Source organism: Neoarius graeffei, chromosome 8 (assembly GCF_027579695.1).
Source record: "Neoarius graeffei isolate fNeoGra1 chromosome 8, fNeoGra1.pri, whole genome shotgun sequence".
Taxonomy (NCBI): domain Eukaryota; kingdom Metazoa; phylum Chordata; class Actinopteri; order Siluriformes; family Ariidae; genus Neoarius; species Neoarius graeffei.
The window spans coordinates 11,155,838-11,171,306 of NC_083576.1; the positions used below are offsets into that span (position 1 = coordinate 11,155,838).

General features: G+C 42.8%; 1 protein-coding gene across 1 annotated transcript in view; it reads left to right on the forward strand.

Moving 5' to 3' along the window:
• The window catches only part of etfdh (electron transfer flavoprotein dehydrogenase), a 65,089-nt gene that overhangs the window by 42,475 nt on the left and 7,145 nt on the right, over positions 1-15,469 (forward strand). The window contains exons 6-8 of the mRNA XM_060927283.1: positions 4,249-4,326; positions 4,485-4,631; positions 11,408-11,548. Of these exons, the coding sequence (XP_060783266.1) occupies positions 4,249-4,326; positions 4,485-4,631; positions 11,408-11,548 (366 nt within the window). The remainder of the gene's footprint in view (positions 1-4,248; positions 4,327-4,484; positions 4,632-11,407; positions 11,549-15,469) is intronic.

The following is a 15,469-nucleotide window of genomic DNA, read 5'->3' on the forward strand; positions in this document are numbered from 1 at the left end:
TACTGTGGGTTCTGCAGACGATTACCCGACACCACTCATACACTTCAAATGAAGGTGTGGGCGCAGTCTTCCAGGCAATGTTCCCCGATTCCGAGTATGCCAAATCGTTTACTTGTGGGAAAGACAAGACATCATATCTAGCGCTATTTGGTCTGGCTCCATTTATCAAACGTGAACTTCTGGCTACTGTCAATCAAGGCAGCTTCATTGTCATGTTTGATGAGTCTATGAATCGAACCACCAAGCGCAAGCAGCTCGACATTCACGTGAGGTATTGGGTGACGGATGAGACTGGTTCTCGAGTGCAGTCCCGGTATCTGGGATCACAGTATATGGGCCACTCAACTGCTGAGGACTTGCTGGAAAACTTCAAGGTAGGCTTCCACCAACCTAACAAATTAAGATAAGGAGGTGGAACAAAAATGGCAACTCTAATAACAAAATCCAACACACTCAGACGTCGAGCCAAAGAAAAAAGGGAGGAGTTGGTTGGCCTGAAGGCTGACATTAAGGAGAAATCCGATGCACTGAGGCAGTTCGATCAGTAGTCAAACTTCCTTGTTTCCTCACTGTTTATGTTCATGGCGGTACCCTACTATTAAAATATCGAGAAGGCAGTTAATGTTCTGTTTTGTTAACTGAAGATCAATTTGTTTCCTCACTGTTTGTTTACAGCAGTACCCTACTATTAAAATATCGAGAAGACAGCTAATGTTCTGTTTTGTAAACTGAAGATGCACTTATTTATTAAAAAAAATGCTTTGAACTTAACCTAGAGTGTGCTTTTTTTTTTTACTGTACGTATTTGTTCCGCGGTAGTGGTCTTATTTTTTATACTCAGTGGTCTTAAAATGGTCTTAAAAAGTATTATTTTTGCTGGTCAGAAATGTGCAGAGACCCTGTGAAAAGTAACATCATTTCATGGACTGACCCAAATATACTTCTCTGACTGTTGTATGCATAAAAATATTTGGGGCCCAGGACCCCAATTGAGGTATTTCACCTGACGTCACAGGGTCACGTGACGCCCCGGTGTCCACCATTTTGGACGGCAAGCTACATACTAACGCTGCAGACAGAGAGGGAGAAGCAGCTTGAAAAAAAAAGTGTTACAGACACCTAGAATCGATTAATTTGTCAGTAAGCGGTCTATAAATAACTATGGTCTTTGCTTGTTGTGCTGTGGGCTGCCACAACAGACAGGGACAGCGTGCAGGACGCTCCTTTTACCGGTTTCCTACTGACCCAGACAAGAGGGCCAAATGGATTGCAGCTATGAAGAGACAGGATTGGGAGCCAACTTGCGCTTGTCTCAGAGTGCGGATCTTTTTTTTAAATTTTTTTTTATTGAAAGTATCAAGGGGGCGGCACGGTGGTGTAGTGGTTAGCGCTGTCGCCTCACAGCAAGAAGGTCCTGGGTTTGAGCCCCGGGGCCGGCGAGGGCCTTTCTGTGTGGAGTTTGCATGTTCTCCCCGTGTCCGCGTGGGTTTCCTCCGGGTGCTCCGGTTTCCCCCACAGTCCAAAGACATGCAGGTTAGGTTAACTGGTGACTCTAAATTGACCGTGAATGTGAGTGTGAATGGTTGTCTGTGTCTATGTGCAGCCCTGTGATGACCTGGCGACTTGTCCAGGGTGTACCCCGCCTTTCGCCCGTAGTCAGCTGGGATAGGCTCCAGCTTGCCTGCGACCCTGTAGAACAGGATAAAGCGGCTAGAGATGATGAGATGAGATGAGAAAGTATCAAGTCATTACAAAACAAGTAGATAAAGTGACATCAGACATAAAACACAATAACAGAGGCTAGAAAGAAACGGGACAGAAATAAACAGGGAAATTGCGTAAAAAGAAAGAGAAAGAAAGAGGGGAAAAAAAGAAAATAAAAAGAGCGCGGATCTCCAAACACATGAGAAGCCTATCTTACGCACATATCACGCGGACTCCACACACGCATCGCGTCTGAAGTCATAACTCATCAGGGGAAATCGTGTCCGCATTGGCATGTTAAAAAAAACAACCTCGCGTCAACAATGATACCACTCGCAAGAAAAAAAACAGTCAGGCTACTCAACAACCAACCTGGCAGCAGCAGTCGTTGTCAAGTAAACACAACACTTCAGATATGCAAATGCTTCCCGTTACACACGATTGCTATGTCAATAAACATCATTTTGCCAATATTTTAGAGACCCCCCAACATTTCCCAAATCATGTTTTCAAGGGATCTCATGTCTGTTTCAGGGGATCTCGGATCCCCCGAGTAACAAGAAAGTGTTGTGAACATAGCCTACCTTGTACCGTTTCAAACTGCTGGGGTCATCCTTCATCAAATTGTTGACTTCTGTCGACAACCTTGGCTCCATACCAAGGCTGGGTACAGCGTTTGTGATAAAAGACAGATCCAATTTAACACGAATCACAGCTTACTTTCTTGTTAAAACGCGCAAAGGTCTCCACCATCTCATACCACCTTGCACTGAAGGACTTAAGCGTGCCGTCCAAAATGGCGGCATCACGTGACTTGGTCACGTGAGTGAAATACCTCAATTTGGCCAGTCACGGGTGTCTCTGGACCCAGAACAAAAACTCCTCGTGCCATCCTCGCTTAATGACGTGCTGTTATAGGAAAATAATCAACTGCTGAGTGGTAACCGTGATTTAGCTTCTTGTCTGACTGCATCATCACACGACCTCTCATCTCATTATCTCTAGCCGCTTTATCCTTCTACAGGGTCGCAGGCAAGCTGGAGCCTATCCCAGCTGACTACGGGCGAAAGGCAGGGTACACCCTGGACCAGGGCTTTGAACCGGTTCAAGGAACGAAAACCGGGAACTTTTTCTATTTCACATGGAACAGAAACGAAACCAGAAACTTTATTATTTTTTATGTTCCGGAACAGAAACGCTTATTAAAAATAATGGTAACGGTTAATACCGGTTTTTATTTCATTCCTCAAAGTTTCCGTAGCCTACAAATAAAAAAGTCATTCTTCTCCTGCGCAAGTTTCTATGACCCGCTGGGGTTCACTTCCTGTGTGACGTTCGCTGACTGAATGGAGAGAGCGGGAGGGTGGACTACTATCACGTCTCCACGTCTTAAATAAGAGGTAAATATTGCAGTCTGTCGTTATTCAAAAACGTCAATTTCAAACACGATATCGATATATTTGTCCACGTTAATGAGAGGCTCGCGAGCATTAAATGACGTTAACCTCTGTTGGCCTATCAATGCATAGGGCCTGACTAGCCTTTGGTAACACACTCAACAAATTATCTTTCATTTTTGGCACTTTTTCTGTTTGTGTAGATGGGAAGACATACTGAGAATCCAAATCGCCAACATTTGAAATAATAATTGTTTTGAATTATTTCTTGTCTTATTTAATGAAGGTTGTAATAGAATTAGCCTACATTTGGCTTAAGCTGGATGAGACAGAGACATAATTTTATAGCCATTTGTTAAACAGCTGACAGGGAACGTAATTAACCGTTCCGGGAACGAAATTTTTTTTGTTCTAACCGGTTCGGGAACGTCTATTTAATGGTGGAACCCAAAACCGGAAACGTTAAAATTCCGTTTCTGTTCGGAACGAACCAATAGGAAAAAAATTCTGGTTCAAAGCCCTGCCCTGGACAAGTCGCCAGGTCATCACAGGGCTGACACATAGACACAGACAACCATTCACACTCACATTCACACCTACGCTCAATTTAGAGTCACCAGTTAACCTAACCTGCATGTCTTTGGACTGTGGGGGAAACCGGAGCACCCGGAGGAAACCCACGCGGACACGGGGAGAACATGCAAACTCCACACAGAAAGGCCCTCACCGGCCACGGGGCTCGAACCCAGGACCTTCTTGCTGTGAGGCGACAGCGCTAACCACTACACCACCGTGCCGCCCTCACACGACCTCATTGTTGATTATTTTCCTATAAGAGCATGTTTTATCAGAATGTTTGTTTTAATGGGCTCTATTTATTATTGTATTTTCAGAGACTTCAAATTATACATCCAGGAATACTGCATAGAAGCACAGAAACCCCACCTGTAAAAAGACCTTTCTCTGTTCGACCTCAAAGATTGATGAATGAGTTCTTATTTCTTGCGTGACCTGCAGATTTAACACACCTTTTGATTAAAAACCTTGACGAGCCTATTGACTGGATTCATTAGTTATAACCATTATAATGAGGTGCCGTGAAATGTGCTGCTTGAAGGACGAGTGTCTGAGCCCACGTCTTTTACAGGTGCTGTTTCACGAGGACGGGAGCGTGAAAGGAATCGCCACCAACGATGTCGGGATCGCCAAAGACGGCTCGCCTAAGGTTCGTCACGCCTTTCGAGATCAAGACCGTGCTATAATTTCCTGCATTACGTCATTTTGGTCCATCTTGAAATATCGTAGATTACTTTATACGTATGGAGAGAGTGAGACCGCAGACGGTATATAAACGCACCGAGTGGATCTGTGTGTCTTTTGCAGGACACTTTTGAACGAGGCATGGAGCTCCACGCTAAGGTCACTCTGTTTGGAGAAGGATGTCACGGTCACCTCTCCAAGCAGCTCTACAGACACTTCAGCCTGAGGGAGAACTGCCAGCCGCAGACCTACGCCATCGGCCTCAAAGAGGTGACGGAGCCGCCGCTTGACGCTAAACCTAAAACGAGACCATCAGTGACAGCGTGGCTCACTCCGTCGAGTCCAGCAGGCACGATCTAAAGTTGTGCAATAAATATTGCAAGTTTTATATTTATATATCCTATATACAAGCTATAGACTAGTGCTGTCAAGCGATTAAAATATTTAATCGCGATTAATGTCGCGACTGTCATAGTTAACTCGCGATTAATCGCAATTTAATCGCACATTTTTGTCACATGAAAAACCATTGTAATTCTCTTATCAGCATAAAGTGAATGGGCTTGCTCACCGTTCTAACTACGGGGGTACTCGGGGGATCCGAGATCCCCTGAAACAGACATGAGATCCCTTGAAAACATGATTTGGGAAATGTTGGGGGGTCTCTAAAATATTGGCAAAATGATGTTTATTGACATAGCAATCGTGTGTAACGGGAAGCATTTGCATATCCGAAGTGAGCGCGCGATGGAGAGCCGCGCTCTGAGACAAGCGCAAGCACACACACCCCCCAAGGGAAAAAAGGGACCCCCCGAAAATATCGGCATAGTTCGAACACTGGTTGTACCAATGTTTTTTTTTTTTTTTATATTGCAGAGCATAACACGTCTTGTCACAGCCACTGCAAAGTGGGGCTGGAGCCGCCGATGGGAAAACGAAACCTAAGCCGAGCACCGTGGCTCTTCGGGGGAGGGCAGAGGACTCTGGCTGTGTGGGGCGTGGCATCATGTCACAGAGCGTTAATCTCGCGATAAAAAAATTATCGCCGTTAAAATTGAGTCAAGTTAACGCGTTAATAACGCGACATTTTTGACAGCACTACTATAGACCCTTTTCAGTCACATGACCTTCGTAAACACGACCACCATTTTGGACATGTAGCGGACTTCGGCTTGAATCGGTTTGAATGCGAGGAAGGCGACAAACGGAGAACATACAAGAAAAAGGAGCGAGATGCAGAAAACACCTTCGCTATCCAGCGACGCAGGGCATTTACAGGGCGAGCAGAGGGAGAGGTATTTTCAAAAATTGAGGTTAGCAGGCTTAGAGAGCGACGTTTATCTGCTTCCGCCTGGATTGTTTACAGACGTACAGAAATAACGGTTTATGGCACAGACCCTTTTGGTTCTCGCTCATCTAGCTGCTACAGTGACTGCTTAGACTGCAACAGTAATCCCTAACACACATTTAAGTATCCGTCGTAAAGACGTGAAACTCGTCGAGTGACGAGTGTGCTCACTGATAAGCTAACACAGTCTAAAAGTAGACATACCATCACACTGCCCTGGCGCTGTGTACAGTTTACCTTCTATGGTTTGTGCACTCACTATTTGCCATTACTTTCTCCAACCCAGTGTTACAGATTACAGGGAACGGCCTGGATTTAAGAGACAAATACATGTTCCTCTTGTTTTGAACACTTATTTGTAGGCAGTGCTTAATTTGTAAAATAGGAGGTCCCGGAGCGCAGAGGATGAGCGGCTCCGGTGCGGAAAAAAAGAGGAGGGGAGGGGGGCGCGGCGCTGCGCTGCGCTTCTGGGCATGTTTTGTAATAACACTGCAAATTAAGTTCATCTGCAGATATTTTGTGGATGTCGTTTCATGAGAGAAATCACCAACAAGGCAGATATCAAAATCAGACATTAACACTAAATAAACTTGCATTTTTTTTATTTAATTATTTGGGTTTTTTTTTTTGTTGTTGTTACATAGTCAAAAGAGGTGTCGGATCAACGGATCCAGTGTAAATAGCTGCCGGAGCCAACGCCCGAGGTTCCGGAGCGCGCTCCGGCTTGCTCCCCCTCAAATTAAGCGCTGTTTGTAGGACACTGCCTCTGATCTGTCCTACAGTCTACCAACAGCAAAGGAACACAACGCTAGCTAATGTCGTTAGCTTATAGCTACTACAGAAGAACAAAGAGGTTACAATGGGTTATTTTAGCCTATTTGGTTACACACTCGCCGCCACAGAATGTTAACAGCAATGTAATGCCTTTTCTGGCTAATTTTATTCGTCTTACCTCCAACAAAGTGGTCACTACACAAGCGTTGGTATGCCGAGGGCTGCCAATCTTTCCTGTTTATGGCCGCTATCCATCTTCTCCGTCGGTCAGCATCTACCGGGATCCGATAAAATGATAACCCTTGCCTTGTTTGTTGATGGTTACTACATCCAGGTGCACAACAATATAGTGGCATGATGGAAGTCTTGCTGAAAATAAACACTTTCTTTGCTGCCGTTCCTCAATGCTGGCTGTGGTAAACTACTGGTAGTACTGTACATGTCCAAAATGGCGGCCGCATTTGTCGTGACGTCACGTGAAAAGGGTCCATATCCAGTCTAGGAATACCGACCTATTTGCCAGAAAGAATCCAAAACGGTGAGGAATTGACCGAGAAGAAGCGATTTTGCTCATTAAGGCTTAATTAGTCCATAACTTCATTAATAATTGTAATTAAGCAAATCCGGGTAGGAGTTGTATGCACCCTAGGTACCCCTACCTTCATACCAGAAAGAATCAAAATCGGTGAAGAATTGAGGGAGAAGAAGCGATTTGTGTGGAAACTGCTCGTTAGAGCTGAATTACTCCATATCGTCATTTATTAATTGCAATTATGCAAATTTGTGTAGAAGCTACACTACCGTTCAAAAGTTTGGGGTCACCCAGACAATTTTGTGTTTTCCATGAAAAGTCACACTTTTATTTACCACCATAAGTTGTAAAATGAATAGAAAATATAGTCAAGACATTTTTCTGGCCATTTTGAGCATTTAATCGACCCCACAAATGTGATGCTCCAGAAACTCAATCTGCTCAAAGGAAGGTCAGTTTTATAGCTTCTCTAAAGAGCTCAACTGTTTTCAGCTGTGCTAACATGATTGTACAAGGGTTTTCTAATCATCCATTAGCCTTCTGAGGCAATGAGCAAACACATTGTACCATTAGAACACTGGAGTGAGAGTTGCTGGAAATGGGCCTCTATACACCTATGGAGATATTGCACCAAAAACCAGACATTTGCAGCTAGAATAGTCATTTACCACATTAGCAATGGATATAATGTATTTCTGATTAGTTTAAAGTGAGCTTCATTGAAAAGAACAGTGCTTTTCTTTCAAAAATAAGGACATTTCAAAGTGACCCCAAACTTTTGAATGGTAGTGTATATGCAGCCCAGGCAGACCAATGTTCCTGCTAAAAGAAAAATTGACAAGAAGAAGCGATTTTCATGAAATGTGGACGATGCCAAACACCACACGATGGCATAAACTCCTCACCTGTCGGCCGGATGAGCTAATATTAATAATCGGAAAATTGACTGCCATGTTTTGGATGAGGAGACGTGATTATTATGCCATACACAGTATATTACATTTGCAGGCGAGAACATAAGAATCACATATGGGTGCAGACCAAAACAACCAGGACTGGGTTTCCCAAAAGCCTCTTAACGCTAAGAACATCTTCACTAGGAGAGTGAGTGTTCATTGTGCTGCTCGCGCTACCATTTAACGATTACTTTTGTGCTGCGATGCTTTTGGGAAACTCGGGCCAGTCCGAGAGCATCGGAGTCAGGCGATTCCGGTCCGCTTCCAAGCGAACTCCAGCACAATTTGATTGCGGTCAGAAATCGTACTGATTTTTGAATCGACTCGATTTGACTCCAGGAAGTGAATCAAAGATTCTGTGGGGTGGTTTGTTTGTTTGTTTGTTTGTTTGTTTGTTTATTACAGATGGGAAAAACGTGAATTGTGGATACATAAAAAAAAAAGTAGTTCTATGTAATTGTCTAACAATTTATTGAGCACCATATCCATCTGCTCAAGTGTGTTGTGTATATGGGTCTGTCTTAGAAACTGGGTACTGTGGGGGAACCCCACTAAATGTACTCAATCAATAAACTATACGGTTTTGAATGGTGATGGTTTTAATTTGAAATAAAATGATGAAAGAAATAATACAGATAAAACTAAATCTTTGATGTGAATATTCAGAATTTGGCAAAAATTCTGCAAATTTGTGGAAAAATGGCGGCTTGATCTGGGACATGATAAATGGTTGACTACATCGCATTCCCTTAAAAAGGTTGTAGTCGACTGAAAAGTCTACAGTTGTCACTAATCGTAGTTTTTTATCCACCTAAGGATTGGTGCGCTCACAGAATAATCATAACCGTAATAAAACATCATGCAAAACATTTGATCACCGTCGTAACTCCATTTTCCGCAAACCCAAAACCAATACGATCGTGTGTTTTGATCTAAATGGAAAGCCTCAGGGTCGAGGTCATGACCTCACCAAAAGCAGTAACTTAAAATCACTACGCCATATAAACATTTAGTTATAAATCTGCGATTTTGTTTTTTAAAACGAAAGCTGAAAGTTCGGTATAGAATATGTTTCTTACAGGATATGTTACGATGGTAGCTGGTCTTGTATGAATTTCTGAGCTATAAAATGAGTTGTGGTCTATTTTTTACCGTAGCGTGTTATTTGTGTGCGGGGAAGGACACGCATTAACAATTTGCATGTGTAGAATGGAATTTTCCACTCCAACAGTTAGAAGTTGATCGCGCTTCCATTTGCGGTCTTTGTTACGCGGGTGATCTGTTCGGACGTTATCACTGAAAAGGTGAGTTTTGAGAGTTTTATTTTGTTTTAGTCTTGCAGTATAAGGCAATAGAATTTTTTTTTCATCTTACTTTCATATTTCGTCGTGTTTGCGTATTTTTGGCCAATATTTTGCAACCATGGTCAATTTAGAGCGAACTTTTGATAGAATCTACGGCCAGTCATTTCGCCTCGCGCTCCGTCCGGTGCGGTAGTGATGTCCCGTTGCTCGCGCACTGCAGCAGAGACCCGCGCGACCTTCAGCCGGTACAGTCGCTGTTCTTTTACCACCGCCGTTATTCTCATCTTTCCGGTGTGTTCTCGATTTTTCCATTGTGTCCTATTTCGCCATATCAAATACCCAAAATGTATCATATTATTCATATTTAAGTGAATAATCAAATCAATTCAGTCATCATAACTTGGCGTTTTTAACCCAAACGATCAAAAAGAGGAAATTTATTCAATATTTTCACTCATCTGTGAAGGAGCGGCTTTAATTCTTCATGATGGAGTTATTTTATATGGAAATCAATTTTACAAAAACATTTGAATTAGAATAAAAAAAAATGTTCCACAGTGGAGGCTAGATACAGCAAGATGCTATCTTTATTCTTATTAAACATGACAAAAGAAACATTGAGTGTTAGGTAAATGCAAAAAAAAAAAGTAAAATTAGAAAATTTTATTTTTTGACCATAATGTCCCAAATGAGAGAGCAGTTTCTGAGACGGACCCATATATTTATTTATTAAATCCTCTGCTGGTCGAAAGTATGGAATCAATTTTGTGCCAAAATGTTCATACAATACTTTTGAAATATCAAACAAAAACGACAAATCAAAATACAAAAAAAGAAAAAAGTCAATTTTTTTAGACTGGCAAACAAATTATTCGTGTAATCGTGCAAAATATCAGTCTATTACTCTTCAGAAACCTTTTATTTTTGTTCCGCGTCTTTCTCAGTTTTGTTTGACGTAATTTATTTTGGTTGCGATTCCAGCTTTCTCGTTTGCGCTCCCTGACTTTTTGCTTGCAGTTTTGGCACAAACTTGACCCGTGGGTGGGCTGTCCAGGAATGCATTCCCATTGGCTAACTTGTGTTTGACTGACAGCTACGCTCAGCCATTCCCTACTCGGATTCTGGCGGACTGTTTGACGAGTGGCCGATCCATTGACGGTAAACAAGGATGGAGTGGACTTCAGTGGCGACTATGATACTGAATTTACACTTTGTTGAATTAATTCAGTATCATAGTCGCCACTGAAGTCCACTCGATCCTTGTTTACCGTCAATGGATCGGTCACTCGTCAAACAGTCCGCCAGAACCCGAGTAGGGAATGGCTGAGCGTAGCTGTCAGTCAAACACAAGTTAGCCAATGGGAATGCATTCCTGGACAGCCCACCCACGGGTCAAGTTTGTGCCAAAACTGCAAGCAAAAAGTCAGGGAGCGCAAACGAGAAAGCTGGAATCGCAACCAAAATAAATTACGTCAAACAAAACTGAGAAAGACGCGGAACAAAAATAAAAGGTTTCTGAAGAGTAATAGACTGATATTTTGCACGATTACACGAATAATTTGTTTGCCAGTCTAAAAAAATTGACTTTTTTTTTTTCTTTTTTTGTATTTTGATTTGTCGTTTTTGTTTGATATTTCAAAAGTATTGTATGAACATTTTGGCACAAAATTGATTCCATACGAAAGGGGATTATGTCGTGGCGATGTTCGTCTGTCTATCCCGGGAAAGGTACTCACTCGCCTTCTGAAATCAACTCCTCTCACAGTTTTTGAAGGAATGTCATGATTTCTTTATTACATGTCGGTAATACACATATTGCGATTTCATTCAAGTCAGTCACATTTTTACCAGAGTTATGGCATAGTTCCCAGCGGGGGATATTGTGCTCTCGGAGCACTTTTTTCTTTGGTCATCATGTGGTTTCCCTTCCCTTCCTTTTCGGGATCCCATGGCTGTATTTAAAAAAAAAAATAATAATAATAATTTTCACTGGTACATTTTCAGCTCCTCAATTCTTTTATTTTCTTTTGGCTCATTTAATTATGAGCAGTGTGAAACAAACCAAAAGTCTCAAACTGTGTAAACCAACTAATAAGTGTGGAAGCACACTCTCACTCTCCTTTTCCCCTCAGCTGTGGATTATTGATGAGAAGAAATGGCGCCCGGGTCGAGTGGAGCACACTGTGGGCTGGCCTCTGAACAGAAACACGTACGGAGGCTCCTTCCTCTACCACCTGAACGAAGGAGAGCCACTGGTGGCCCTGGGCTTCGTGGTAAGAAAAGCCAATGAAAAGGAAATTGAATGACCTCGGTCTTGTTGTTCTTTTGAACCACTGAGCTCTGCAGTCAATGGATGGTCTTGACCTGAAGAGAGATTTCTCAGAATCGTGTTTCAGTTCTTTTTGTTAATAACTACATTGGGGAGTATAACAAAGTGTGTGGTGTGTATACAGACAACTCGAGAATTATTGTCCCCCGTTTATGACGTGAAAGAATATTATTTTAAGCTTGAACATGAGACTATATCTCTTTTCCTGTAATCAGGATCCTGGACCGTTTGGACATTTCCAGGCCCCTTATATTCTTCTGTTTAGTTCACATTCATGTTAAAATCCAAACGATTAAAGTAGTCGTTGATTTTGTGTCCCACGATTTCCATGCATGTATGTCCAGGTCATTATGTTGAAAAGATTTAATCTATAGTAACGTGTTAATCTGCTGGCAGAAGCAACCAGGTTTTCTACTTCAAAATTCATTACACTGTTAATTTTTCCACAAAACAACCTCGCAGTACCAGATTTCACAGTGGATCTGATCCCTTTTTGATCTCTTCTGGTCAGTTCTAGCTCCAACGAAGGGAAGAAGTGCAGAAGATACTTTTGTGGTTGTTCCTGAAGCAGAATTTTAATTGACGTTCAGCTCAACAAAACCTCATGGTTTTGAAACAAGAGACACTTTCTTTTGTACTGAGAAGTCTATTGTGACATATGAAAGGTTTTGTGCTTCTGAAACCTCATTTTGGCAACAATGGATTGATTGATGTATGAGGCCATCCTTAAAAAAAAATCCGTTTCCTGTCCACCGAGTGAGCAAAAAAATTTTCAGTCAGGAGGGAGGGATTTTTTTAATATATAAGAAATCGCAATGCTGTGTTTGCTTTTTCTTTCAGTACTTTTTTTATTACAAAAGCAGACACATTTAATAAAATGACAGTTTAATCAACTGAAACTTGTGCAAAAACTTAGTTAAATGCTGACTGCAACATTTGCAAAACTTTTACAAAAGGTACTTAAAATGTAGTCTGGCTAACACGACAAAGCTCTCCGAGCTATTGGTCTGGCCAAGATATTAAGCCCAACCGTTTCCCAGAGCCCGTGGTTGACCCGCCTCCCTGAAATGCCTCAGTTTGCTACTGGTCGAAGCCAGAAAAGGCTGTGACGAAGCTTAAACCAATCACATCACTCTTTCCTCTGACGTATGTGACGCGACGGGGCTAACTGGTAGATTAAACTCTTACCGAAGCCGGTCGGGAGCAAGGCGAAAACGTCCTTCCTTTCAATAAATACCTCCAGGGCTGCTCTTTGCTCCGTTTTCAATGAGAACTTCCCGTTGAATGCTTTCAATACAGCATCTATGCGTAATAGATGCGGAAGCGTGAATGAAGCGCTTCCGGTCGCAGTTCTACTACGTCAGTGCCTTGAACACGCCTCTACCCAGGGCCGTTGGAGATGCTCAAAGTTGATTGGTTCCCGATTTTTTCGGGAGCTTGGAAGAGCTGTAGATACCATAAATCCTCTAATACTGGCCTGTATTCCATTACTGGCCGGGACTCTAATATTGGCCGGTCTCGCTGTCGGAGGAGGTAAATAATGGCCGGACTCTAATACAGGCCGGGGCTATAACCAACGATGTTTCTGAGATCATAGTGGCCTTACACAATCGTTCCGATCTGAAAGACAATTGTGATCAGTGGCACCGCCAGGCGTATGGCCGTACGCACTAGGCGTACCTTGGGGAGAGAGATATTTTTTTTTAATTATAATTGTTACCTGAATGCTTTGGCAATGCAACATAATTTGAGAAAGAGAGAGAGACACGTGTGTGTGCCGGCGCATGTGTGTGCTTCAGGAGTGGGCGGGGTGTGCGTGACCAAGAAAGCTCATTGGTCAATGCAGATATACTTTTCTTGCACCACTGAGATTCTCTCCAGTTTTGAGAAACGGAGACAGACAATCGTCAGTAGTCAGAGCTTGTGCGAGAATTTATTGAGAAGCGAGTCAAAAATGAGTAAACGAACCCTGAAACAAACGAGCTTGTTTCAGACTTTTACGAAAAAGTCCAAAAGCAGTGATCCAGGGGTGTCATCTGCTTGCCAGTCCTCTCCAGTATCAGCTAGTAACACGGCACCGGCAGCTTCCACTCCTCCGCAACCGAGCAGCAGTACGCTGCAGCTGGATGCGAGCTCAGTTCCTTTGAGGGAATTTTGCCTTCATCTACCTCTGAGTTTGAAACTAGCCATACATCCAGTGAATTTCATATAAGAACACCTACATCTCCCCATGTCCCTTACGATCAGAAGTAGATGGTTGCTCCACCTTGCTGACAAATGAGCCATCAGATAGCTTTACTAATGAGCCACGAGTCAGCCCGCTATCACTGACATCAGATTTATCAGACATAGGGAAACTTCAACCAGATGCCTTAAAATGTGCACCGGACTCTGTAAAGCTCAATGTCCTACAGAACCGCTTCAAACCAGACAGAGGGTGGGTGGCTCCTTCTTTGGTAAACTCAGAAAAATACCTGAGGAGTTTTTCAGCGAGTCTGTGTACCCCACGTTGCGCTACAGTGTGTGTCAGAGTCGTGCGTGCGGTAGTGCTGAGCAAGTTCACTAGATTCTAATCGAGGCTATAAAGAGTTTATTGTTTATTGTCGTGTGTAGTTCACATATGTTGTTCAAATATCAGCCTGTGTTCATGGAAGGCTATTGTTCAATTTCACGTTAAAGTTCTATCGTTGTTTTATGTATAAGCCTATAGATCGACTCTTCATAGAAACTGCAGCACGCAAGCGGTTTTTTTTGGGGGGGGGATTACACCGCTAGTGCGTACCTTACAGTTCAACCCTGCAGGCGCCCCTGATTGTGATTACCGGTAGGTCTGGTGGTAACCAGGCAACCAAGCATCAACCTATTTTATAGGTTCAAATAGACACAAAATCTCGTTTTTATTCATTCCACTGGTAGTCTGTTTTGCTCAAATAGAAATCGAGGCCTGCCTCTAATTCTGGCCTCCTTCCAATAATGGCCTGGACCAAGATGCACTTGAGTGAAATAAAGGCCCCGGCCTATATTAGAGGATTTACGGTAGCCTGCCTGGCCAGACTAAGCTCGCAACAGGCCCTCGTGTTGCGTCACGCTTAGGATGGGCGGGCCCAGGCTACTTAAAATGTCCGACACACAGACTTTTTGTAGTTCTAAATCGAGCGTTAGGCCTAGTTCGGATGAAATTACACTATTAAAATGATCACTGAATGATTTGTTTTTCTGAATCTTTACTATTTTGTTGTTCGCTAGAATACCATTTTGCGATTTCACACTTAAGCAAATGTTTGAAAACTCCGGATCTGCTTCCTTCATGGTGGCTGCCATTTTGTTGTGCTGCTCGGCGGAGGCAGTAGTGTGTCGGAGGGAACAGAAGCAGAGATAACGCTTATTTTGTCTCCGGTAAACCAGTCTTCTCTCGTTCAATTACGTGCTGGCATCAAAAGACACCGTTGGTTGTAAATGAAACCAAACTGAGTGGTTGGAGTGTATTTTCATACACAAATGGAGAAATGTTCGCTGAGTGTGTAATTGTGTAGCCCCACTGCAGACCGTTGTCGTTGTTAATTCATAGCATGCTCAGCTGCGTGAATGTGTCATGCACCGAAAATAAGAGATTTACAAGCCAGGAACGCCTCATGATGCAATACGCAAGAAAAGAAAGAAGATTTACTGCCATTTTACTTTGTATTTGAGTAAAGTGAATAAATAAATGGTCTGTGGAAAATGCATTTAATCCTGGGAACTGTGTGCACAGGAGTTTATTGTGTTTACTCCACCCCGGTTGGCTACTTATTTGTCATGGCTGGCTAGTATGAGCCTTAGTGGAAAGCCCTGGGAACGCGGAAATGTCAAGTTCGATTTTAGATTT